Raw genomic sequence first — 26422 nt, 5'->3', positions numbered from 1 at the left:
CTATGCCACTGAACCAGTTCCAATGCAACTCAGAGGCAAGGGGTTTTATTCCTGTTGTTTCCTGATCCCCAAGGTGAAGGGAGGTTGGAGGCCCATTCTAGATCTAAGGGCACTAAACAAATACCCAAAGGCACAGAAGTTCAAGATGTTCAGGTTCACCCTAGCAGCCATTATTCTAGTTCTAGAGCAAGGATATTGGTTTTCTGCGCTCTACCTACAGGATGCCTACTTCCACATCTCAGTATGCTTCTTGCACAGGAGAGTCCTACGGTTTACCTTTGGACAGGACCATTATCAGTACAGAGTGCTCCCCTTCGGCCTCTTGTCTGCACCCAGGGTATTCTCTAAGGATCTCTCCATCGTACTGCCTCTCTTGTGAACACTGGGTATTGTTATCTACCTGTATCAGGATGACTTCAGGGCTCCCTTATTTGAGGATGCAGTATGAGCCACCCAGACGACGATGCATGCATTTGCTCAGGTAGGCCTGTAACTCAGCCTACAAAAATCAATACTGACTCCTGTACATCAACTGGAGTTTATTGCCACCAAACAACGCAGCACAAACTTACCACCCTCATGAGTCTCATAGAGACAGTCCAGGCCAGGCCCCAAAGGTGGGTCAGGAACTGCCTGCAGCTGTTGGAGTCATATGGCAGAATGCACCTTCATCACTCCAAACGCCCGACTATTTGTGAGGTGTCTTCAGATGTGGCCCAGTTTTGTCCGTTCCCTGAACAGAGACAGACTAACCAAATGATCAATGCCCTCCACGGTAAGGCACTCCCTGGACTGGTGGAAAGACCTATCCAATGTTTGAGCAGGCGTTCCATTTGTGCAACCACCACCAACATTGACTCGAACAACAGATGCCTCCCTAATAGCCTCCAGAGCCCCCTACATGACCACATAACTGCAAGGTTCAGGGCAAGTGATTTTCTACAGAAGCGGCTCTCCATATCTATCTTTTGGAGCTGAGGGCACTCAGGAATGCCTGTGCATACTTTCTGCCATTCATCAAGAACACCCACACAAAGGTCGTGATGGACAATCAGACCTGTATGTTTTACATAAATCACTAGTGGGTCACCAGGTCTCCCTCCCTCTGCACAGAAGTGCTCAAACTTTGGAATTAGTGCATCCATCACAATGTGCTTATGTCAGCCGCATAGCTACCAGGGATACAGAACGTGACTGCCAACAGTATGTTGGAACTTTTCTCATGACCACAAACGTGAACTGAACTCAGAGATGATTCATGACATATTCTCTCTTTGGGGAACCCTGACTTATCGATTTGTTCGCTGCTTACCAGAACAAGAAGTGTCCTCATTAATGCTCCATGGCTGGCCCAGGGAAACATTCAATGGGAGATGCCCTTATTCTCACATGGAACAGAGATCTCTTGTATGCCTTTTCCCCATTTCCTCTTCTAAGCCAAAGTCCTGTTGAAAATTTGACAAGACAAAGTGAATTATTCTGATTGACCCCCTCCTGGTTAAGACAAGTCTGGTTCCCTTACCTGGCACAGATGAGGTCCGGTTCCTCTTCGGCCCATTCCTCACCTACTCTCTCAAAACGACTGGCTGATCCTTCACCCCAACCTGCAATCCTCTGCCTCGATGCTTGGCTTCTTCTTGGTTCTAAGACTTGGAGGTTGAATGCTCTGACGAGGTGAAAGATGTGTTGCTGCACAGCCGAAAGTTGACCACTCAACATACTTACCTACAAAAATGGAAATGATTCCAAATTTGGTATCATTCTAAGCTCATAGATCCAGCCTTGTCCTCCCCTCCTCTGATTTTAGACTACATTTTAGACCTCAAATGGTCAAAACTCTTGCTCAGCTCCCTTAATACATCACAGCCATAATGGCCTTCCACTGTCGTGTTGGTGGATACTTTGTGTTCACCCACCCACTGACGTGTAGATTCCTTAAGGGTATTGGGAATCTTTTCCTGCATGTGAGACCACTCGCTCCAACCTGGGATCTTAACTTAGTTCTCAGAGCTTTGACTATACTCCCTTTGAGCCCGTTGCAACTTGCTCTTTCTTACACCTGTCCATGAAGACAGCATTTCTAATTGCCATCACCTCAGCTAGGCACATAGGAGAAGTAGTGTCGCGGATGGCACACCCACTATTCATGGCCTTTTTTAAAGAAAAAGTAACTCTAAGGCAACATCCCAAGTTTCTCCCTAAAGTTGCCTCTGCTTTCCATATAAATCAACCGATCTATCTTCATGTTCCCCCCCCCCCCCAAAAAAAACAAACCCACATCATAATAGGGAGGCAACTCGGCCTATGCTAGAAGTTAGAAGAACACTAGCATCCTTCTTGGACAGGACTGAGGACTTTAGGAAATCCCCTAAGTTCTTCCTTTCATTTACAGAAAGATCCAAAGGCTCTGCAATACCGGCTCAAAGACTATCCAAAACGGGTTGCATTAATCTACATTAGCAAGGACACAACCTGTTGCCTCTGTCTGGAGTCCATACGCACTCCACGAGGTCAATTTCTACCTCGGGTCTCATTCCTTAAAGATGTCCCTATCTCGGAAATCTATAGAACAGCAACTTGGGCATCTGCCCACACTTTCACAGAACATTATGTGAAACCTGGAGGTTTGGCCTCTGACGCCATCTTCGGCTCCTCAGTACTATCTGTAGTAACAGACTCCACTTCGAAGCCCCAGCCCTCCATGGGGGATACTGCTGTGAAGTCACCTACAGTGGAGCACTAATAGGGATACTAATCAAAGAAAAAGAGGAAGTTACTCACCTTGTGTGGTAACAATGGTTCTTTCAGATGCATGTCCGTATGCATGCTCCACAACCTGCCCTCCTCCTCTCTATTGGGAGTTCTCAATATAGAGCTCTGTGGTAGAGAAGGAACTGAGTGGGGTTCACTGGCACAGTGCTAGATAGCCTCAAGACAGACCACAAGGGGGAGAGAGCACATGTGCAAGCTGAACAGACACTGCTACCTAAAATCTCTGATTAGAGGCATACCCATAGAGGGACACATCTCGAAGAAGCATCATTATTGCACAAGGTGAGTAGCTTCCTCTTCTTAGCTCTCTTAGTTCTACAGTGGGAAACTTTCCATAAAGTTAAGGCTAATCAGAGTAATTGAAAAGTAGATTTACAATCCTCACTCCTGCCAGACACTATAGAAAGAAATGTATAGATTATATGGCAAGTGAAGCAGGCTTTGAAGTACAAGAGAGAATACCACTTTAAATGTGTTATCTTGAACATACTGGGGTGCTGAGATGAGGTACAGGTGCCCTCAGTTGCAGCAGAGCAATCTGCATGACTCCCAGGCAGCCCTATCTGGAGTTGGTGTCCTGATGTGTAACAGACTCTTTCAGCTAGGGAGCAGATGGCTACCAATAGCTTTGGCCAAAATAAGATCACAGGGCATTGTCCAGAGCTGATACTCTATGGAGTTGTGCAGAAATCATAGGCACAGTTTTTTCCTATTTCCACTCTCAAGAAGTCCATGGAAATGCCAGAAAGTGAGTGAAAGCATACATCGTCTACTTCAGATCAGAGTGATATGAAAGATACCCTAAATGCTCAATTACTGAGGGACAATCTACACTTGTTCCTATATTTGCCTTCTACAATCAGCTCTCTGTATAACTTTTCCTGAGTGATGTATCCAAGTATTCAGATTCTAATATCTAAATGTTAGTTATTCACCTTAATTTGGGTTATTGCTGATTATGCACTTTGTGTCTTATGAATTTTAAAATAAAATTTGTATTGTGGATAATCTAAGCACTATACCCAGATGTACACTCTTTTCTTAACCTGTGTATTATATAATTTTTTAACATTAGCTTTAATAAACATTTTAAATTGATCTTTCTGGGCACTGAAAAAGCTGTCAATCTCAGGCCTAGGTTGACCTAGGATTAGGCCTTCTGATATGTCTACCTCACAAAGGAGGTCTGCTATTGCAAAAAACAATTCTCCATCTAGCACCAGAAAAGTTCAAAATGGATATTTGGATGAAGCAATTATTACTCCTGTGGACCCTACAAGTCAACCAATAGTTTTTTGTTTTTTTTTTCCCTTCTGATTGAAGCAAAGTCCGTGGTTTAGCTACCACATTAAACAAGTGAAACTTGAGGCTTCTTTATATGAACACTATATAAATTTGGTATCCATTGGGACCCTGCTGCTGAACACCAAATGTTCCCTAGTGCTCTGTGATCTTACCCCGTTTCAAAGTGGGATAGATCAAAGTGCATTAGGGAACTTTTAGTGTATGGACACTTAAAGCGTGGCCCACCAGTGTGGAGTAGATTTATACCCAGCTTGCCATGAATGAAGTGTTCATTTAGACAAGCTTGAATTCCCCAAGGTGGGCTCTAATGTGGATGTATCTGAGTGTCCAAGCAAAAAGGAGAAGTCTGTGAACTATAATGTTCTCAACATGTTCAAGAAAAGCAAATCTTGTACAAATGCAGTCCAAGGTTATAGAACCCTAATTTCAGTTCTTACAGCACTATTCCAATCGAACCTCTGCAGTAAGGGTCATTCTTAACAGGAAGTTTATTTTAATGGCTAACTCCTGATTCCAGTTAGGCAGATTTATGAAGTTGGGAGCTTTCTCAGATGAGACCTATTATACTTTGAATTCAGGCAAGTAGTCCTGTAAATTCAGTAAATTGTTCCTCCTCCTGTCAAGCAACAAAGTCCAATCTGTAGAAACACTGACAAACTCAGAGCAGAGAAATTTGTTTCCTGTAATGAGGTCTGCTAGGTTGCCATGTGGCCTTAATAAATAAATTCTTCATATTCTACATATTAGTGGTGCAGTCTTTAGCCAATGATATTTTTGGCAGAAGTCTTCTCTACATCTCACTGCCCAAAGGAAGATAAAAGATATATAATGTGCCTCTTTTTGGATTTCCATATTTAAAGGACACTCCTACTTCCCACCCAGGTAGGAGGCACACTGCTGTAAAAATCCAACTGTAAGATATCTGTGGACCATAGTGTGATGAAGAGTAAGAAAATGTACTTGTGTTTACCTAAAAACTTCCGTTCTTCAAGCAATAAGGTCCACAGATTCAGCCCACCCAAAGACAAATGGGTCATCCACGATAGAGATGTAAACTGACATCCAAAATTCAGGTTTATTTTGTTGTGCTTGTTCTTCAAAATACAATTATCAGTCTGTAAGTTAGGCAAGTACAGGGGAATCATCTTGGCTGTGGAATTTGTCTCAACTGGAGGGAACTGCAGGAGGCAAGGTATTCCCTTCCTTCCAGTGACTGGTTAGGCTCACTGGCTGTATGCCAGCTGAAGGACCCATTGTAACAGAGGGACTTATTACTCAAAGGAAAATTTCAAGTAAGCACAGATACACTTTCCTATTCCTGATGTGCAAACATCTTTTTTTATTCTAGGGTGATTCTGAACCTCTCTTGAGAAAAGTTGGCTAATTATATGTAATTAAACTAAATTATGTGGGGTTTGATGTATCTACAAGTAAGGAATAGAATGAGACAACATTTTCATACATGACCAAAATGAGATTTGAACCTAAATCTCAGTAGCTGAAATGGTAGTACCACTTTTCCTCTGAGCTGTACACTTCTTAATATCTGTCGAACACAGACAGTGCAAGAAAATATCTAAGCTATGAGGACATTCTTCCTGTCCCCTGGAAATTAAATTAAATCTTAAAATTTCGTTTTCCCCACATCCACATGCTCCTTATTAAATTAGATAACAGGAATGTTAAAAATGAAAAAATGTTATTTTACCTGGTGTTTGATAGACATGTTTTGGTAGCTCAGTTATAAACGTTGGGGTCTCCTTAATTCCCAGTGGAAAAATTTTGGGGGCTTGCCTATATAGGGAAATTAACTATAATAGCTATTTTGGAATAATTCCCCATGTAGACACATTTTTTTCCTGAAATAAGTGTCTCTACACAGGGGAGCTATTTTTGAATAACTATAGCTAAATTCACACCCTACCTTAATCAGAAATAACTTCCAAGTGCTGACAAGCCCTTGGATCCAGCACTATTATCTTTGCCATATCTTCCTGTCATGTTCTCTCTATTCTTCATTTCACCCATTCTTCTTCCTTGTTTTGTCTCTCTCTCCCTTTGCATGAGTCTTTCTTTCTTCCGTGTTTCCTTATTCTCTCTCTCTCCTCCTTCAAGCTCATGTCAGAAGCACAGATCCAGAACAGCTCTGTGCAGCTGGCTTACTAACTGAATCTGTTGCTGGCAATGATTGATCAACCATAGAGTGTTGCCTTGTCAGCATCTACTATAGGCATTGGCCTACGGTTTTGAAATGAATAGTCGGGTGAGGTGCTTGTGCATAGCAGGAAATTAAGGCCTTCTCTGCACAGAAAGGGTATGTCTACACTGGTAAGTGAAGGTGTGATTGTACCATGGGCAGCTGCACCCCTGCTAACTTTAATCTAGCTAGCACAGGTAACAATAGTAGTGTAGACATGGTGTCATGGGCTTCAGCACAGGCTAGGAACCTGAATACAAATGCAAGGTCCCTGGAGAGCTTATAGTCTGGTTACTAGCCCGTGCCCATTGTATATTTCCTATTATTTATCTAGTGGTGTTATTACATTTGATACATATGTAAACCTAAAATGAAAGAACTATTTTACTTTTTATTTTATCCAATTTAATGGTAACTCAGTAATCTCCTTTTTACTCCAACATGCATCACAGAGTTTTTTAGGTTTAACTTGCTAATGTTTGTAAAATGTTTTGAGCTCTTTGTTGGAAGGTGTTACAGAAGTACAAAATATTTTATATTCTGAAATTATATGTATGTATAAAAACTGAATCATTGATATTAACAATGCCCCTTTAACTAAGAAACACATGCAGAATATACCTAATTTTAGCCAGCAGGGGGCACACAGAAGTTGAGAAACTTTTATCAGGCATATGTTCTTGCATTATTATATGCATATCTCTGCACACAATGAAATACAGAAAAAGAATACTTTCTTTTAATTAAAATAAAACTAAAAAGCATAGTTTTTTAATTCTTTCTGTTTTTGTTTAATTTATAGGAAGCAATACATCTGGTGGTACAGCCTCAGCACAAACCAACCCAGGAATGCTGGGAATGGGTGGAGGTGTGACTGTATTACCTGCATTTGAATATCGAGGCACCTGGATACCTATACTCACTGTAACAATACAAGGGAGTGCTAAAGCTACCTAGTAAGTAGTAAAATTACTGATGTCTCTGTAAAAGTGAAATTTTGGAAATAAAAACATTTAAATGTTAATTATGTAGTTTATTCACTTGATATACAGTGACATTCACCACATTGCTGACATTAGTCCTGGATTCTCTTCCTGTTGATGTCTGTGGAGTGATCTGATCTTCTCTGTGTATTTGGGATACAGATCCAAATATTCCTCATCATTTGTTCTTTGCCATGCCATGGCTGTGTTAATTCTGCATCTTAGGCATTGCTATAATACAATAAATAAAAATTCTTTAATGTTAATAGGAAAAATAGTACTTTGCTGTTATAGCACCAAGCAATGTGAAGGGAAAGGCATTAGAGGCAGTGGGAAATAGGATATTGCAGGAAAACTAACTTATTTTCAGTTGAAATAAAAATACTGGCTATATTGGTGAAATACTGGTCTAGTTGCCACTCTAACCTACTATATTGTATCATATGAATCCATATACAAAAGATGAATTAGAAATGGTACTTGACATGACTGGCCATTAGATCTCTACTAGAGACATTATGAATGTTGCATCCGATGAAGTGAGCTGTAGCTCACGAAAACTTATGCTCAAATAAATTTGTTAGCCTCTAAGGTGCCACAAGTCCTCCTGTTCTTTTTATGTATCAGTAGTTTGCATACTTCAAATCATGGATCCATGTCTTACATTTACATGATATAGCGGGTTATGATGTCTCTTGGAACAATGTCCGTTTACTCTGGCTGTAATATTCAGGGCAGGTGTACACTTAAAATGCTACACTGGCGTAGCTGCGCTGTTGTAGCGCTTCAGTGAAGACATTACTACGCCAACAGGAGAGCTGCTTCCATTGGTGTAGTTAATCCACCTCCCTGAGAGGTGGCAGCTATGTCAACAGGAGAAGCCCTCCTTTTAACATAGCGCTGTCTACACCCGGAGTTAGGTCAGTAGAACTGCGTTGCTCAGGGGTGTGGATTTTTCACACCCCTGAGCGACATAGTTATGTTGATGTAAGTTTGTAATGTAAACCTGGTCTCAGTGCCATCTCTTTAAAACTGTGTGATTTAGTTTCAGAACCCATAAAATTGTTCCACACTGCTAACATACATGAAATGGGTATTTTTAAAGCAAATGGTCTGAATCGTCAAAGGTGAGTGCAGAGGTTCTCTTCTCCAGCTGCCATTGTAGATTTTGAATGTTTCTGAAAAATAAATTTCAGCCACTATTGAAGGTGTAATAGCATTTTGTGCTAGACAATGTCTATTTGAACAAGGAGACTAAGATTGAGTGTGCAAATACTGTCTAACTTACGCTGCTGTTCTTAGGGACTTCATGTTTAACTAAAAGTAGGTTATGCATGAAACCTGGTTTATACTTTGGCCAACCATTACAGCCTCCTGCTTTCTCCCTTTTTCTCCTCTCTCCTGTTTCTCTAGAACTCTGCAGCTAAAATCCTTATCTTCTGGTTCTCCAACCATATCCCACCCCTCACCTTTTCATCTATTCATTGACCCCAGCTCCTTCTGAATTACATTCATATTTATTTCCTTATGTGAAAGACACTCTAAAAATTGTCCCCAGCCTATGATCAGCTGTGATCTTATATTCCCCTGCTTACACTCTAGAACCACGTTAAGGAAATCCAGGATTGCAGACACACTCTGATTCCCATATGAGTAACAGTCTGCATTCACAAAAAGAAAAGGAGTACTTGTGGCACCTTAGAGACTAACCAATTTATTTGAGCATAAGCTTTCGTGAGCTACAGCTCACTTCATCAGATGCATACTGTGGAAACTGCAGAAGACATTATATACACAGAGACCATGAAACAATACCTCCTCCTACCCCACTCTCCTGCTGGTAATAGTGATATCTAAAGTGATCACTCTCCTTACAATGTGTATGATAATCAAGGTGGGCCATTTCCAGCACAAATCCAGGTTTTCTCACCCCCCCCACCCCAAAACACACACACGCAAACTCTCTCTCCTGATGGTAATAGCTTATCCAAAGTGACACTCTCCCTACAATGTGCATGATAATCAAGATGGGCCATTTCCAGCACAAATCCAGGTTTTCTCACCACCCCACCCCAAAACACACACACGCAAACTCACTCTCTTGCTGGTAATAGCTCACCCAAACTGACCACTCTCCTTACAATGTATATGATAATCAAGGTGGGCCATTTCCAGCATAAATCCAAGTTTAACCAGAACGTCTGGCGGGGGTAGGAAAAAACAAGGGGAAATAGGCTACCTTGCATAATGACTTAGCCACTTCCAGTCAGCGCTTCCTCAGCTCTCGTCCCCTAACGCCCCTACTCTACTTGCACTATATTGATGACATCTTCATCATCTGGACCCATGGAAAAGAAGCCCTTGAGGAATTCCACCATGATTTCAACAATTTCCATCCCACCATCAACCTCAGCCTGGTCCAGTCCACACAAGAGATCCACTTCCTGGACACTACAGTGCTAATAAACAATGGTTACATAAACACCACCCTATACCGGAAACCTACTGACCGCTATTCCTACCTACATGCCTCCAGCTTTCACCCTGACCACACCACACGATCCATCGTCCACAGCCAAGCTCTGCGATACAACCGCATTTGCTCCAACCCCTCAGACAAAGACAAACACCTACAAGATCTCTATCAAGCATTCTTACAACTACAATACCCACCTGCGGAAGTGAAGAAACAGATTGATAGAGCCAGAAGAGTTCCCAGAAATCACCTATTACAGGACAGGCCTAACAAAGAAAATAACAGAACGCCACTAGCCGTCTCCTTCAGCCCCCAACTAAAACCCCTCCAACGCATTATTAAGGATCTACAACCTATCCTGAAGGATGACCCAACACTCTCACAAATCTTGGGAGACAGGCCAGTCCTTGCCTACAGACAGCCCCCCAACCTGAAGCAAATAATCACCAACAACCACATACCACACAACAGAACCACTAACCCAGAAACCTATCCTTGCAACAAAGCCCGTTGCCAACTGTGCCCACATATCTATTCAGGGGACACCATCACAGGGCCTATTAACATCAGCCACACTATCAGAGGCTCGTTCACCTGCACATCCACCAATGTGATATATGCCATCATGTGCCAGCAATGCCCCTCTGCCATGTACATTGGTCATACTGGACAGTCTCTATGTAAAAGAATAAATGGACACAAATCAGATGTCAAGAATTATAACATTCATAAACCAGTCGGAGAACACTTCAATCTCTCTGGTCACGCAATCACAGACATGAAGGTCACTATCGTACAACAAAAAAACTTCAAATCCAGACTCCAGGAAGAAACTGCTGAATTGGAATTCATTTGCAAATTGGATACTATTAATTTAGGCTTAAATAGAGACTGGGAGTGGCTAAGTCATTATGCAAGGTAGCCTATTTCCCCTTGTTTTTTCCTACCCCCCCCCTAGACGTTCTGGTTAAACTTGGATTTATGCTGGAAATGGCCCACCTTGATTATCATACACATTGTAAGGACCGTGGTCAGTTTGGATGAGCTATTACCAACAGGAGAGCGAGTTTATGTGTGTATGGGGGTGGGGGGGTGAGAAAACCTGGATTTGTGCTGGAAATGGCCCACCTTGATTATCATGCACATTGTAAGGAGAGTGATCACTTTGGATAAGCTATTACCAGCAGGAGAGTGAGTTTGTGTGTGTGGTTTTTGGAAAAAAAAAAAGGGGGGGGGGGTGAGAAAACCTGGATATTTGCTGGAAATGGCCCACCTTGATTATCATACACATTGTAAGGAGAGTGATCACTTTAGATAAGCTATTACCAGCAGGAGAGTGGGGTGGGGGGAGAGAAAACCTTTTGTAGTGGTAAACACCCATTTTTTCATGGTTTGTGTGTATACAAAGATCTGCTGTACTTTCCACAGTATGCATCCGATGAAGTGAGCTGTAGCTCACGAAAGCTTATGCTCAAATAAATTGGTTAGTCTCTAAGGTGCCACAAGTACTCCTTTTCTTTTCTCGTATGGGAATGTGGGCCCTTGTCCTTGTCTGTTTGCTGTGACTATGCTCCCACACTATGGCTGTGCTCCACTTTGGGGTGGCAGTGATAGGGCTCACCTACATAAGCCATCGTTTGGGTTAATGGAAGTCTTTAGTGGCTCTCCCCACATATTCCTTGCCTTCAAGTGTATGAAGTCTGTCTAGGGGGTGGAAGGATTAGCTACCATCCACCCTTGTCTGTGTGTACTTCTGTAAACACCCCAGCAGAGCCATGATGGGGTGGTTGCAGGGAGGGCCAGGGCCCCAGCCACATGGCAGATATCCCTGCCGGGATGGAGTCAAGGGTCCTCCAGAGAGTTGGTTTGAGTTGACATCCCATTTAAGATAATAGGGCTCTCGGCAGGTTCAGGCAAACATCGATTACATTTAATTTGCATTTTCAGAGTATTATTTATTTGCAGTCATGAAATAGGAAGTATGTTTAGTGCAGAGGTGGGCAAACTACGGCCGCGGGCCACATTCGGCCCACGGGACCCTTCTGCCCAGCCCTTGAGCTCCTGGCCTGGGAGGCTCACCCCTGGCCCCTCCTCCGCAGCCTCGGCTTGCTCCGCTGCCGGTGCAGTGCTCTGGGTGGCAGGAATGCAAGCTCCTGGTGCAGCACAGCTGCAGAGCCGTTGCCTGACCCAGTGCTCTGTGCTGCGCGGTGTGTGGCTGGCTCCAGCTGGACAGCGTGGCTGCCTGTCCTGATGCAGCTGCGCCGCCAGCCACTTGTGCTCCAGGCAGCACGGTAAGGGGGCAGGGAGCGGGGGGGGGTTGATAGAGGGCAGGGGAATTTGGGGGGTGATCAGGAGCTGGGGGTGTGGATAGGGGGTCGGGGAAGTCAGAGGGTGGGGAGCAGGGGGGTTGAATGGGGGCAGGGGTCCCTGGAAGGCAGTCAGGAAGGAGAGGAGGGATTGGATGGGGAGGCATGGGGCAGTCAGTGGTGGGGGTTCTGGGGGTGGTCAGGGGACAGGGAGAAGGGGTTGTTGCATGCGGCAGGGGTCCCGGGGGGGCATCAGGGAGCAAGAAACAGGGTGGATCAGGTAGGGGGCAGGGCCATGCCACACCTGGCTGTTTGGGGAGGCATAGCCTCCCCTAACCGCCCCTCCGTACAATTTCGGGAACCCGATGCGGCCCTCAGGCCAAAAAGTGCGCTGCCGCCGCACCCCCCCTTTAGTGGATAGAACTGTGACTCAGGAGACTTGAGTCCAAGTCCTGGCTCAGCCACAGACCTCCACTGTGATCTTGGGCAAGTCACTTAACCTACCCTGTGCTTCAGTTATTTATCTGAAGAAGGAGGATGTGTCTTCCTTACCTCACAGGTGTGTTGTGAGGATAAAATTAATGACTGTGAGGCACTCCGATACTACTATAATGAGTTACATAAGTGTCTAGATAGATGAGGGCTCAAAATAGAATTATAAAAAAAAATTGAGATTTTGTTTTCATCATGTGAGTCTAGGAGATGGGGTCATAGGTATATGCCTGTGCCTTAATCTGACCTGCTGCCCAGTCTCCTAGCCTGATCCCACTCATTTTGTCTCCTCCCACATGAGATTATACCTCCTTTTACACTGGGCTCTACTTTAACATCAGTCTCATCCTTCATTTTTTCCAGGTACCTTTTTCTCTCCTCTTTCAAATCCTTCAAAACTTACCTTTCTCTGCTCATCTTCATCCTTAAACCGCACTCCAGAGCATTATGGTCCATCTCACGCCTAATTTTATATTTTATTCATTAAAACAAAAACAACAGTTTTACCCCAGAAATTAAACCCATCACCAAAACGTTACATCAGTCTGAATTTTTGCAAGTAATGTTTCCTCTCGAGCAGTTCATCCTTTTTTCTTTTTTTCTCCATTATCTCTTTCCTCTACTGTGTGTCTAATTCTCTGTGTGATTATCATTCAAACTTAAAATTATAATCTCTTTGAAGCGGGGACTTTGTTTTCTTTCCTATAAAGTTCCACGTACACCGCTTGTGGTGTATATAACAAGGCAGGCAGAGTGATTTAAATCAAGGTGATTAAATTACTTAAATCACTGGATTTTTAAAAAATCATTGATTTAAATTAGGTTGAGGTTTTGTTTAACTAATTTGAAAGTTTGTGCTATTCCAATTTTAGATTAAGATTTATGATGAACTAAATTATAAATGCTGTGTTCTAAATGTCACTGCGGGTAGGGGATCTTACTTGAAAACTACTATAGGGCAAAACACAAAATATTGAAAATTAAGGCCCAAGTTCTACAAACACTTCAACAGGTATAACTTCACTCACATGAATCATGACTTTGACTTCAGTGGTACTATTTATCGTGTTAAACTGATGTGCACATAAATATTTTCAGCATAAGGGGCTAAAACTGTATTTTTATTACACTTTTCTTAGTTGCATAAAATCTTTGTCACTTCAAAACACAATTGCTTTAGTGTTAACATGAAAAGTCATTTAGACTTTTTTAATACATTAACAAAGTCATTGTGACCTTTTTTTATACAGCACAGGTCAAAGTTTCCAAAAACAGGAGCCCGTGATTTAGGTGCACGAGTTTCATTGACTTCATACTGAAACCCCTGATGGACGAATGTAACCTGGTCAGAGCATTTCACCATTTTAACTATGACATTTCTTAAACAAAAAACACACCTCTTTGTAAAATCTGAAAATCTACTGACAATTAGGAAATTAATTAAATGAATACAAAATATCAATGCTAGGAATTTATCTCTAAAGTGGAGAGAGAAATAAAAATCATGATTTAAATTTTTTAAAAATTGATTTTTAATTTTAAAAATTACATTTTATCAACCCTATTATATTAAGATACATCTGCTGTAGTACCAAGATGTAATGTGATAAATCTGAGTGTTCTTGTTCTTGAGTATTGAAGTTCAACCATTAATGTTTTAATCTGCAATCTACGCTCTTCTGTGTAAAACCACAGAAAAGTTAACTTGAAGCTTTACATTAGGCATAGAATATGTTACTTTTAAAAAAAAATTTGCTCTTTCATTTAAAATGTCCCTGGATAATTAACAATACTAGTGCAGATATTATTCTCATTCTGTTTGCTGTACTTTTTATAGATTTGTACTAATTGACTTGTAAACTTTCTTATAAACGGCTAAGTGTTCAGAAAATTTATTTAAAAAAAAAAAGACTTGTAAGGTGACATTGTTTTTCTGCTTGAATAAGTTGTGATTTAAATACCTTTTTTCCCACCAAGTTATAGTCTTCTACAGGCTGGTGTTTTGCCATCTGATCAGCTGCTTATGACGAAGCAAACATTTATAATAGAAGAGAAGGGCATAACTTTATTAAACCAGCCTGTAGAAATGTAGAACTGGAAGGGACCTTGATAGGTCATCTAGTCCAGTCCTCTGCACGGAGGCAGGACTACGTATTGTGTAGTCCAGCGGTGGACAAACTTACTGGCCCTCCAAGCCACGTATGACAATCTTCAGAAGTTTGCGAGGTGGGCCACTCCTGCTGAAGCCCTAAGACCCCCCAACCCCGCTGGGCAGAAGTCCCTACCTCACCAGCCCACTCACGAGCCACATTTGGGCCACCCCCCTTCTAGACCATTCCTGACCGGTCCTTGTCTAACATGTTACTGAAAACCACCTATGATGGAAATTCCTTAACTTCCCTAGGTAATTTGTTTCAGTGCTTAACTACCCTTACGGTTAGGTTTTCCTAATGTCTAACCTAAATCTCCCTTGCTGCAATTTAAGACCATTGCTTCTTTTCCTGTCCTTAGTGGACAACCTTTTATGTGCTTGAAGACTCTTATCCTGTCCCCACTCAGTCGCCTTTTCTCCAGACTAAACAAACCAGTTTTTTTCAATTGTTTCTTATAGGTCATTTTTCTAGACCTTTAATAAGTTTTGTTGCTCTCCTCTGGACTTTCTTGAATTTGTCCATAGCTTTCCCGAAGTGTGGTGTCCAGAACTGGACGCAGTATTGCAGTTGAGGTCTTATCAGTGCTGAGGAGAATGGAAGAATTACTACTTGTGTTTTGCTTACAACACTCATGCTAATACATCCCATAATGATGTTAAGTTTGTTTTCCCAACAGTATACATTGTTGCCTCATTTAATTTGTGTCCACGATAACTCCCAGATCCTTTTCTACAGTATTCTTTCATAGGCAGTCATTTCCCATTTTGTATTTGTGCAGTTGATTATTCTTTCCTCAGCGTAGTACTTTGCATTTGTCCTTACTCAATTTCATCCTATTTATTTCAGACCATTTCTCCAATTTATGATCATTTTGCATTCTAATCCTGTCCTTCAAAAGATCTTCCAACCCTTCCTAGCTTGGTATCATCCACAGACTTTGAGTGTACATTCTATGCCATTATCCAAACCGTTAATGAAGATATTGAGTAGAACCGGACTCCAGGCCGATCCCTGTGGGACCCCACTTGATATGTCCCTCCAGTTGACTGTGAACCATTGATAACTACTCTGAGTATAATTTTTCAACCAGTTTTGCGTCCATTTATAGTAGGTTTGTCTCGACTGTTTCTCCCTAGTTTGCTTATGAGAAGGTCATGTGAGACAGTATGCTGTTACAGGACAGTTGGTAGGCATGTATTGCTAGTGCTAACCAGCATACTTTTCTGGATAGGGTGCCTAGTTGTTTAAACCTTGTCACAGGCAGTTCTGGCTAAGCGTTCCACCATAATATCTGACGGCTTTGGGTAGGTCATATCCTCCTGCTGGTCTCTGATGTTGCCCTGTGATTACTTTGCCAGTCAACTGTGCTCAAGCCACGGCCTCGTTGAATATTTGAATGCCAAACTGGTCCAACATACAAGTACACTCTCTCTCCTTCCTTGCTTTTGGGGTAATCAGACCAAGTTTCTATTCTGTTTTTGGCCTCTCAAGTCCCTTGTATAATTTTTCTCATAGATGGAGAATAAGTGACTGATCTGTCTTCGCTGAGCAGTTGAAAGCAGGTGTGGGATGGGAATGGAAGGCAGCCTTTCCCATCTGTGCTTCCCAGAAGCAAGTAATGGAGGATATCTCTTAGTATGCATACGCAAGGCCCCTGTCTTCAGGGAGAATGCTAAAGGGAATAGCTGGGGCATCTGGGTAAAAGGAGTAGTAGTGTATGGTGCAGGGCGGTGGTATATCTGGATGGTGGGCTAGAGTAATAATGCCTTAGGTAATGGGGTTGGTGCAGCTGGATAAATTAGGACAGTTGGATAGAGAGCTGCCTGAGATATCAGGTGGTGGTTGTTGGGGCAGTGGGTAGTTTCTGGCTCAGCATTGTCTCTCCTTGTGCTGGCTTTACTACTGCCACCACCCTTTGCTCTCTGCTCTCTTTTCCCACTGTGCTGTCCAGCTCTGTGGTGGTTTTGAGTCAGCAGGGGAATAGCAAAGGGGAAGAGAGGCAATGAGGCTTCAACTGTCAAAAAAAAGTGATGTTTTGGTCACATGATATCCAACAGTGAAGAATGTAATCATGAACTTTGTACAGTAAATGCAAAAAGAGGCAACTTCATCACCAACACAGTCTTCGGAGCAGCGAGATTTGCAGTCAGTATCTGACCAAACTGACACGGAGCTAGGTATACAAAAATGCAGATACTATGTTAAGTACAACACAAGAGAAATATTTCAGAGTAACAGCCGTGTTAGTCTGTATTCGCAAAAAGAAAAGGAGGACTTGTGGCACCTTAGAGACTAACCTATTTATTTGAGCATGAGCTTTCGTGAGCTACATGATGAAGTGAGCTGTAGCTCACGAAAGCTCATGCTCAAATAAATTGGTTAGTCTCTAAGGTGCCACAAGTCCTCCTTTTCTTTTTACAAGAGAAATAAAATCTTATGATTAAATGCCTTTTTAGATACGTTCAGTTTACTTTAGAAGTCTTAAATGGAGCTTGTGTGCATGCACTCGTGCACTCTGTTTCACACTTACAACATCCATACAGGTGTGGAACCAATCAAATTCAATATTATAATTTAGCCAGAGACTGATTATCTGTTTTGATGGATTGCAGGTACTAGGGTCTAATCCAGATCCCTTGCTTATCAGTCAGGTGCAACCTCTGTAAGTGATTCCTATTCTACCTCTTCCTCTATGACTGTAGTGGCTAGCGTTGTCTGACACGAATGGCTCAGTGAGGGATGAGAAATATTTGGTTACCCTCCAACGTATTGCCTAGCTATGGTGGGCCTCTGCAATAACTCTTTATAGGAACAGACAAGCAATGACTGCCATGTGACATAATCTTTCTTTTTGTAATTTGTTTTCTGGTGGTTTTCTGAATTATTACTTTTCTGTTGTTTAAATTCCTTAAATCTATAAGTGATACATTTGTGGTACTGTGATTCGTTTTGAGTTAATACAATAAGAATAAAATGAAGTGATTCATTCAGAAATGGTCAAATATTTAAGCAAATTTCACTAACACAAAGATTTCATTGACATAGATATATAATAGTCTCAGTATCCTAGTACCTTTATATTTAGTCATATTTTAATTAGTTTTGGGTGTATTTGGTGTAAGAATCTTTTTTTGTACCTCTTTAATACCCATTTAGGATATTACCTCAGGACCTCTTGATAATTTAATAGTGGGTAGTGGGAATATTGTCAATTCATTTGCTCAGATTTTCATTACTGTTCATTCAACTACTTCATCAGTACTGTTGTCAAATTAAAAACATTACAAAAATATTTTTCAGCCTAGAAATGCTGGATAAAGTAGAGCCACCTACAATTCCTGAAGGTTATGCCATGTCTGTGGCATTCCACTGTTTACTGGATCTTGTCCGTGGTATCACTACCATGATTGAAGGAGAGTTGCGACAGGCTGAAACAGACAATCAGACCATGACTGAGGGAACTTCATCACCAACACAGTCTTCGGAGCAGCAAGATTTGCAGTCAGTATCTGACCAAACTGACAAGGAGCTAGGTATACAAAGATGCAGATACTATGTTAAGTACAACATAAGAGAAATAAAATCTCATGATTAAATGCCTTGCATTTTTAGATGCATTCAATTTACTTTAGAAGTCTTAAATGGAGTTTTATAGCTGCATCCTAGCAGCTCCATAATAAAAATTGCTTGTAGATTTAATTTTAAAGCAGGAGCAAAATCCTCTCTTCCATACTTCATTTTCATTTAGTTTCTAAGTTTTATATACTAACTTTTTCTTGGGGCAAATTAATTTAATTTTTGGTCACATTTTTAATAACTTTGACAGAACACGCTTTTGAAAATAATCTTTTGAAATTTCTTTTGGGAACATTTGAGTTTCTGTAGCTGAATGGCCAGTCTCTAGAAACTCTCTTGACTTGTGTGCATGCGCTCGCACACTCTGTTCCACGCTTACAGCATCTCAGACATAAGCCACTTTTTCTATTTTAAGTTATTTTCCTTTTTTGCTATACACTATTTTATCTGTGCAAGAAAAAGGCAATAGAACAAGTCCTACTAGTTAGTTCTGTTCTCCAGTACTACCTGCTGCCTACCTGAGTCCTCAACCCAGCATAGCACAAACTCTGGAAGGTCAGGGAGACATCCTGGTCAATAGGGGTATTGGGATGGCAGGATATAGGCTGGGAGAAGGAGGTCTCTGGCAGCAGAGGGCAAGATGGAGGTTCTGGAGAAACAAAAGTTAAATGGGGCTATGAGTAGGGAGGATGGAAAGGGAACCTAATTAGAAACATAAGGGAAGAGGCAGAAACAGCAATGATGCAGGGAGCTGATCCTGAATGGTGCAAGTAGTGGTGGTGAGCCCACTTCCTGGGCACAAAAAGACTGGGCTCCAGTGGTATTGCTGCCTAGTATGCCAGGAACCTGAGGCAGTAATGCTGCATGGAGAAGAATGCCTCCATGCTAAGGCGTCAACACTCAGTACTGCTTTCCCAGCTATGGAAGTTATGGGCATGTCATCAGGATGGGCCAGGGCATCAACAAATCCAGAGCACTCCATGGTGCTGCTGCCATGGCTCCACAGGAATACCTGACATGATGCACCTTCGTGACATGCCAAAGGTCAGGGCAGGATGGGAAAAAAATCAACATGGATAATGTTCAAGTCCATCGACAGCTGTGCGGGGTCCCCCTGCTGCAGCTGGGAGCTCCAGCCCCTGTGCAAAAAAGTCACAGAGGTCAATGAAAGTCATGGATTCCATGACCTCCATGACAGAATCCTAGCCTTAGTTATAGGTTGAAAATGCAAGGGAATTTGTTAAAAAGGTAAGGAGTCAGAGAGCAATGATTGATGACTAACTGGCAGTTTCCATAATTTTTAATGATTGCATGGGTGATATTTTCACTTTAGCAATCTTCTCTCAAATGTGACTACTTTTTTGTTTAGGGGAATATAAAAGTAATTTTAGCCTGTACATTATTAGCCTAAAAAAGATCCAACAGCTAGCATTTGTGCATTTGTTGCAACAGTTATTGAATAAACTTCCAGTATCTATCAGTACTATAAAATCTTTTTCTTTTAAGTTAACAGAGCTGTTTGGGAAGAAATGGTGAATGCGTGCTGGTGTGGTCTTCTTGCTGCACTGTCGCTGCTTCTTGATGCCAGGTACTCACTCTGTGTTAATTTTTGCTGATCCTTCATAGGTTATGTTCACAATTGTGTCCAAAACTGATTTTTTTTGGAACCTGTGTAGTTGGCTGGTGTGGAAGAAGAAGCTGTTCACAGGAAATGGGGAAGGAATGATTGTGGTGGTGATGTGATTTAAGGAAGGACAGTCTGGCCTTGCAGGAATAATCTTCCTGATGATCTCCAAAAATCTGACACAAGCCCTAGTTCTATCTGGAATGAGAAATCATTTTATTAGAGAAATTAATTTTTTTTTTAACAAATTTTCATTAAGGCCAAGTTACAATAAAACTTTAACACAGTGTATTGTACATTACTTATTATTTAATCAGGATCAGGTTAATATTCAAAGAAACTGGCTGAATTTTCTGGTCAGATAGCTGGGGCGCCCTGTTCTCACTAAAAAGGGTGACCAAATTTCTAATACCTGTCCTCTTTTTGGTGCTTCTCTTGTGTACATACTTGGTGTGAAAGCTTTTCCATTACAAGGACAGTCCAAGTTTTACTAGACCACAATTCCGTAGGAGTCAGGGATTACTCCTGTAGCTGCTAACAATAAAAAAAAATAATTTGTCATTCTGTTTAAAGTGTGTATCCTTTACTGGAGCATTAAGTGAGGTGGATCTCTAGGAATCTGGCATTTTGTCATAAGGTGAAACTATTTAATAACTTCCTCCCCAAACTCTAAGTCCTGGACACAACCACCATATGTGCAAGTATGTTCCCCTTTACCCCCAAACACTCCAAAAGAGCACTTCCCTAGGTGCAAAAATAAGATGGATTTTACCTAGAGTTAAATGCCATCTATACAGTAATTTATATTAAAAAAAAAATTCATTACGAGCTAGACGAATTGAAGATGAATATTCCTTTTCAGTTATAGAGACCTTCTCATCCTGATCAGTGTCTTTGTATCAATGTGACTTCTCATTTTTTTTCTGGGTTGTTTTTTTAACATCTTTTTCAGTAAAAATTTTATACATCTTAAAATGTAAACCTTTTGCTCCTGTTATAACTGGGTTAAAAAAACAGATAAGTTCATGGATGATAGGTCCATCAATTGCTATTGGCCAAAATGGTCAGGGATGCAACCCCATGCTCTGGGTGTCCTAAATCTTTAAATGCCAGAAGCTGGGAGTGGACGACGGGAGATGGATCATTCGATAGTTGCTCTTTTCTGTTCATTCTCTTGTAGCATCTGGCATTGGCCACTGTTTGAAGACAGGAGACTGGGCTAGGTGGATCATTGATCTGACCACATACGGCCATTCTTATGTTCTTAGCTTCCTCCTGGGTCAACACCTAAAAAATTGGTTAAAAGTCTAGAGAGAACCACCTTGTATCCAGATTTGACAGAAAAATGTTTGACTTGTAAATATTAAAAGAATGGGATCTTCAGATTATTTACATTCATACACACCTCTTGGTTTGACTTCAAATTGGGACGCAATTAAATTAGATTTTTGAAGATTTACATTTTAATTACTTAATCATTTTTACATGAGCAGCTGGAATTTTTCAGTACAGTGAGATGATACTACTTAAAGGATAAATGCTGTGATTGCTTCCATTGAGGGATTTATTTACTAGTAGCTCTGGTTTTGCAATATTTTTAATTAGATATTTTTCTTCCAAAAACCCTCTTGACTCCATATAAACATTCTTCTGGTGGTAGAAAGCTAATTTAAAAAAATTACACATCCACTCTGCACTCCTTATGCTAAATCATTCAGAATAGAAGAGCTATATAATAAGAATTAGAGTTTCAAAATGTTTTTTTAATTGGTTAAATTTGCTCTTTGACAGTGTTCACAGTATTGTATTTGAATTCTTGCTGGGTTTTACCACCGTACTTCTAACCAGCTGCTTATATCTATATAATGACTATCTGACTTGTCTCTATTAAACACTTTGTACTTTTTTCAGCACGGATGAAGCTGCCACAGAAAATATTTTAAAAGCAGAATTGACCATGGCTGCACTTTGTGGAAAACTGGGTCTTGTAACTTCAAGAGATGCCTTTATCACTGCCATTTGCAAAGGCTCCTTGCCTCCTCATTATGCCCTCACTGTACTGAACAGCACAACTACAACTCTCTCCAGCAAATGTAAGGGTATAGTTAAGGTTAAATTGTATACTCATTTGTTCATTTAATCTTATTTCACACTCTACATTAACCCATGCTTAATGTAAAAAATAACCTCAAGCCACAATGATAAACTTAGAGTACTTTTCTTTTTCATGACATGACTGTCAACATATGTAAGTTTTTAGTATCTGCTGCCATAAAATGTTTGGCAATGTTGTATGTAAAACTGAAGAGTTGATACTCGTGACTGTGGCCCCACTGTGCAGGTGCTGGAGCCTGCCCACGTGCAACACTTTGCATCATTGGGGATTTGATTTATTTATCCACTATAAACTTTGAAAAAGAAAACTGTTTTTGGTTTAAAAAAAAAAAAAGTGATGTGCAACTGACATTTCAGTTGTTGATGCGTTCTAGATATAATGGCTTTTGTGCCTCCATCCAGTGTATCCTGAGAATATGTTTCTTCTAAATTACGTTTAAAAAAATTGTTTAAAGATCTTGTTTGTTCTGTGCAGAAAAGTTAACTCAACATTCATATTTTCAAGAAAATTATAAGCATTGTTTCTTACATGTATTTTTTACACAGCACAAAAATATATCCAAAATAACCTGTGTTATAGTACTCATATTTTTTGTAACTCCATGGGTTGGATCATATTTACTACATCTGTGAGTAGATGGGACCCTCCCCTACCTTCCTGGAAGTTGGGTTTAGCTGCCATGGCAGCACTGTTCTTTACTCTCTCCTGCTATCCTTCGATCTCACCAGGGAATGCCTCAAGGTTGAGGGCCCTTGCATGAGCAGGGGATAGGCCAGGGGTAGGAGGAGATACAGGTTGCAAATACAGGTTGTATAGTACCTCCACCTACAATGCAAATCTACTTGTAAATTGTTAAAGGCTAAAGCTGTTTTAAGCTTTCCTGCAGATCCCTGCACTTTTGCACTATCTCCTTTTGAAGAGTTTTCTAGTCACATTTACAGACTGGGGAGTCCTAACAGCATGTCTTAAATATAGCTCACACCTGTTGGGCAACTAGTGGGGGAAGAAGCCTTCAGAACCAATGTGCAAGTACAGGGTACTTGTGTTGATGGCACTGTGCCTGTGTTAGATCCCATGAGGTATAGAAGCCACAGATGTTTCTTGGGGGACAAAAGCAGAAATATACTCACTCCAATTTGGAATGATCTGGGGAAATTCTGAGTTTTCCTTTCCTCTTTCCTTCATGAGTTTTTCCATGGGAGAGGATGATCTGGCCTATGTTGCAATTGGGACCATTAGTTGCCTTGCCATATTATGACTATATGGTATATATAAAGGTAAGGCTACCTTTTATTTTTAGTAAAAGTCATGGGCAGGTCATGGGCAGTAAACAAAAATTCACGGCCCGTGGCCTGTCCATGACTTTTACTATATACCCCTGATCAAAACTTGGGTGGCGGGGACTGCCCTGGGGGTGCTGCAGGTGCTGGGAGAGGGCGGCCGGGTACTGGGGGAATTGAGGGGTAGGGCAGACAGCGGCGTGCGGCCCGGGGCCCCCGCTGGTGCCGAGGGGGGTTGGTGGGGCCAGCAGGCTCCCTTCTGGGCTCCATGCCTCCCTCCCCTGAGCACCAGCAAAGTTTGGTTGTGGGAGGGGGCAGGGAATGGGGCATAGGACAGGGTGAGGCGGGCTCTTGGGTGGCACTTACCTGGGGGCTCCCCAGAATCAGCAACATCCCCCTTGCTCAGCTGCTAGGGGGAGGCGTGGCCAGGCAGCTCTGCACACTGTCTCTGCCCAGAGTGCTGGCTTTGCAGCTCCCATTGGCCGGGAACCACGGCCAATGGGAGCTGCGGGGGCAGTGCCTGCAGACCCAGGTGCCTGCAGAGTCCCTCTCTGAGTTCAGTGGTTTTATAGTCCTTTCTTATTTTTCAAATGTTTCTCTTTTTGTGTGTGGAAAAACCACACATACAAGAGAAGGTGACTGAGAACTATACAGAAGAAATAGAGCAACCGAGTATGCACAAAGTAAACAAAGTGGAAAAAATAGAGCAAAATCCCTTTTTCTAATTTTTCTGTTCTAATAATAATTTTAGGTATTGTTCTTTGAATGGCTTTTGCACATTTCCACTCTTGTGATGTGCAAACAGTGCATTTGGACTGTCTAGGCGGTGGCATTGACACAGCCAAAGAGTGGGAATGTGCAGAGTTCATCTCAAACACTGGTTACTGGTGAGTAGCCTTTATTTATTTTTAACAATAGTTAAGGTACATATTTCTCAGGTAGAAGTGAGATTGTATGAGGTCCTTTTAAGTTGATGGTTTCCCTTTCAAAATGTGTGTATTGTGCTGAAAGTCATATACAATAATGAATGTAAGTAAGAGACTATTTTTACCTATAAATTAAAGTGGCATAATGAGACTGCTATAAATATAACCTTTGGGCTCAGTCCTGCAGAGTTCTCAATGGGACCACTCATGTGAGTAAAGTTACTACTTACATGTTTGCAGCCAAGTTAGTAGAATATTTACTGCATTTTGCATGAGGATTTTTCTTTGTTCTCTAGCTTATTCTATTCAGGGGCAGAATGTTCAGATGATCAGTCCCTCAAGTGAGTCTCATCAGCAAGTTGTAGCAGTAGGGCAACCGCTAGCTCTCCAGCCGCAGGGAACAGTAATGGTAAAGTACAATTTCTAAGTAACTTTTTTCTGTTGAATTGCATCCTTTTTCTGTATCTGATTCTCTCCCAATCCCTTTTTTCCTATGTGATTCCTTACTACTACAGTGAACTGAACCTACTCATTGTGACTAGCTGGAACTCTCTTGTGTATTTTCTTGTAGAAGAGATAATGGATAATCTTGTATTGTAATAAGAGGCCCATTTACTTAAAGTAGCCTCCTAATTTTTTCATAGTTGGGAGAACCTGTGGACATGAAAGATCTGTTATCATGTAAGAGGTGTCCACTGTGGCTCTTTATGTACTTGAATGACCCGTTATCATGACTAAGAATGTCAGTAATGGGTACCCTTTGTCCTGCTCAACTATGGTTTAAAAACGGCTAACGTAGTCAGGGTCATATGATTGAACATCATTTTTAAAAAAATGTCGGACATCTGGAGAAACAAAGTGTCTAATTTCTGGAAATAAAACTGAAAATAATTTGACTCTGTTTACACTGTCAAGCTATTCCCAACCTTTATTCAATTGGGAATTGGGGGACCAGTTGTTGAAAGCTGTTGAGTTACTTCCCTGGTATGGATGCATCACAAAAGTGCAGGTTTTTAATTTAATAGATCATTAAATATTTTTTAAGATTAGTGATTTTACTAGCAACACCATTGATTTCTCATAATACATAAGTATAACAATGTAACATGTTCTGTCTAGCTGACTTCAAAAAATATCCAGTGTATGAGGACATTACTTAACTTGGCTCACTGCCATGGAGCCGTTCTTGGTACATCATGGCAACTTGTCTTGGCTACTCTACAGGTATGGTGTAGGTAATGCATGTATTGCTTTTTGATTTGTTTCTTATAATTCGGGGTGGGTTATGATTTCTAAGATGTGGGCATTATTGATTTGAACATGGCAACATAAGCTTAGATTGTATTTTACTCATTATATGCTCTAATGTCCATAAAGGAGTGTTCTAGCACTGTCCTCTAAACTTAGTTTGTTGTATCTGTCTGAGAGAGCAGGTGCAGGCTGATTGGTCGCTAAAAGAGTAGAAGTGTTAGCTTCTTCTCACAAAGTGATAAGGTTTTTCTCATGGGACTCAGAAAAATACGTAGAGATCAGATATCTCCAAAAATACAAATATAGTATTTTATATTCATCTATCTGTATAATTCAGTCAGAAATTCTTCCTTTACATTTCAGCATCTCGTATGGATTTTGGGTTTAAAGCCTGGCATTGGAGGTGCCTTAAAACCCGGGAGAGCTGTAGAAGGACCCAGCACAGTAAGCATAATTGTTCATTCTGTAATATGATGATTGTGCAATACTTTCTCTTGCAATCTACAAAATACATTTCTCTGTCCCTTAGGTTCTAACTACAGCAGTTATGACTGATTTACCAGTTATATCCAACATACTTTCAAGACTATTTGAAAGCTCACAGTAAGAGACCTTTTCTTATGATCTAAGTATTTGTTTGTATCAGCTGTGACAGTGTTTTGATAGCTGGTATTTTTCAGGTTCCTTGATGACGTGTCTTTACATCATTTAATAAATGCCCTTTGTTCCTTGTCTCTGGAAGCCATGGAAATGGCCTATGGAAATAACAAGGTATGGAACGCTTCGTTATTACTTTTCAGATATGTATGTGTAAGACAGGCGTCAGACTCATGTTTGTTCTTAAGCTAGATCACTGTTCTTTAATATCGAAATAAGCTAATGCTACATATGATATGATCATAAAATTAACACATTTTTAAGACAAGGAATTTTCTGGTTATTAATGATTGGCAGTGCTACTAAAT

The 26422-nt window shown here is 41.1% G+C and overlaps 1 protein-coding gene across 4 annotated transcripts in view; it reads left to right on the top strand.

Moving 5' to 3' along the window:
* Positions 1-26422, top strand: part of MON2 (MON2 homolog, regulator of endosome-to-Golgi trafficking) — a 156180-nt gene that overhangs the window by 58811 nt on the left and 70947 nt on the right. For all 4 annotated transcript variants that reach the window (XR_014709113.1, XM_084610419.1, XM_084610417.1 and 1 more), the window contains exons 11-19: positions 7077-7230; positions 17985-18217; positions 19767-19848; positions 21796-21977; positions 24503-24615; positions 25326-25430; positions 25821-25901; positions 25987-26060; positions 26138-26228. Coding sequence is in view for 3 of the 4 variants with exons in the window: in XM_084610419.1 (XP_084466545.1) it covers positions 7077-7230; positions 17985-18217; positions 19767-19848; positions 21796-21977; positions 24503-24615; positions 25326-25430; positions 25821-25901; positions 25987-26060; positions 26138-26228 (1115 nt within the window). In the remaining variant the exon portion in view is untranslated. The remainder of the gene's footprint in view (positions 1-7076; positions 7231-17984; positions 18218-19766; positions 19849-21795; positions 21978-24502; positions 24616-25325; positions 25431-25820; positions 25902-25986; positions 26061-26137; positions 26229-26422) is intronic.

The sequence above is a fragment of the Lepidochelys olivacea genome (assembly GCF_965140295.1).
Source record: "Lepidochelys olivacea isolate rLepOli2 genome assembly, chromosome: 1".
In the NCBI taxonomy this organism is placed as follows: Eukaryota; Metazoa; Chordata; order Testudines; family Cheloniidae; genus Lepidochelys; species Lepidochelys olivacea.
The sequence above is the reverse complement of the archived record's forward strand: the minus strand, read 5'-3'. Positions and strand labels throughout refer to the sequence as shown.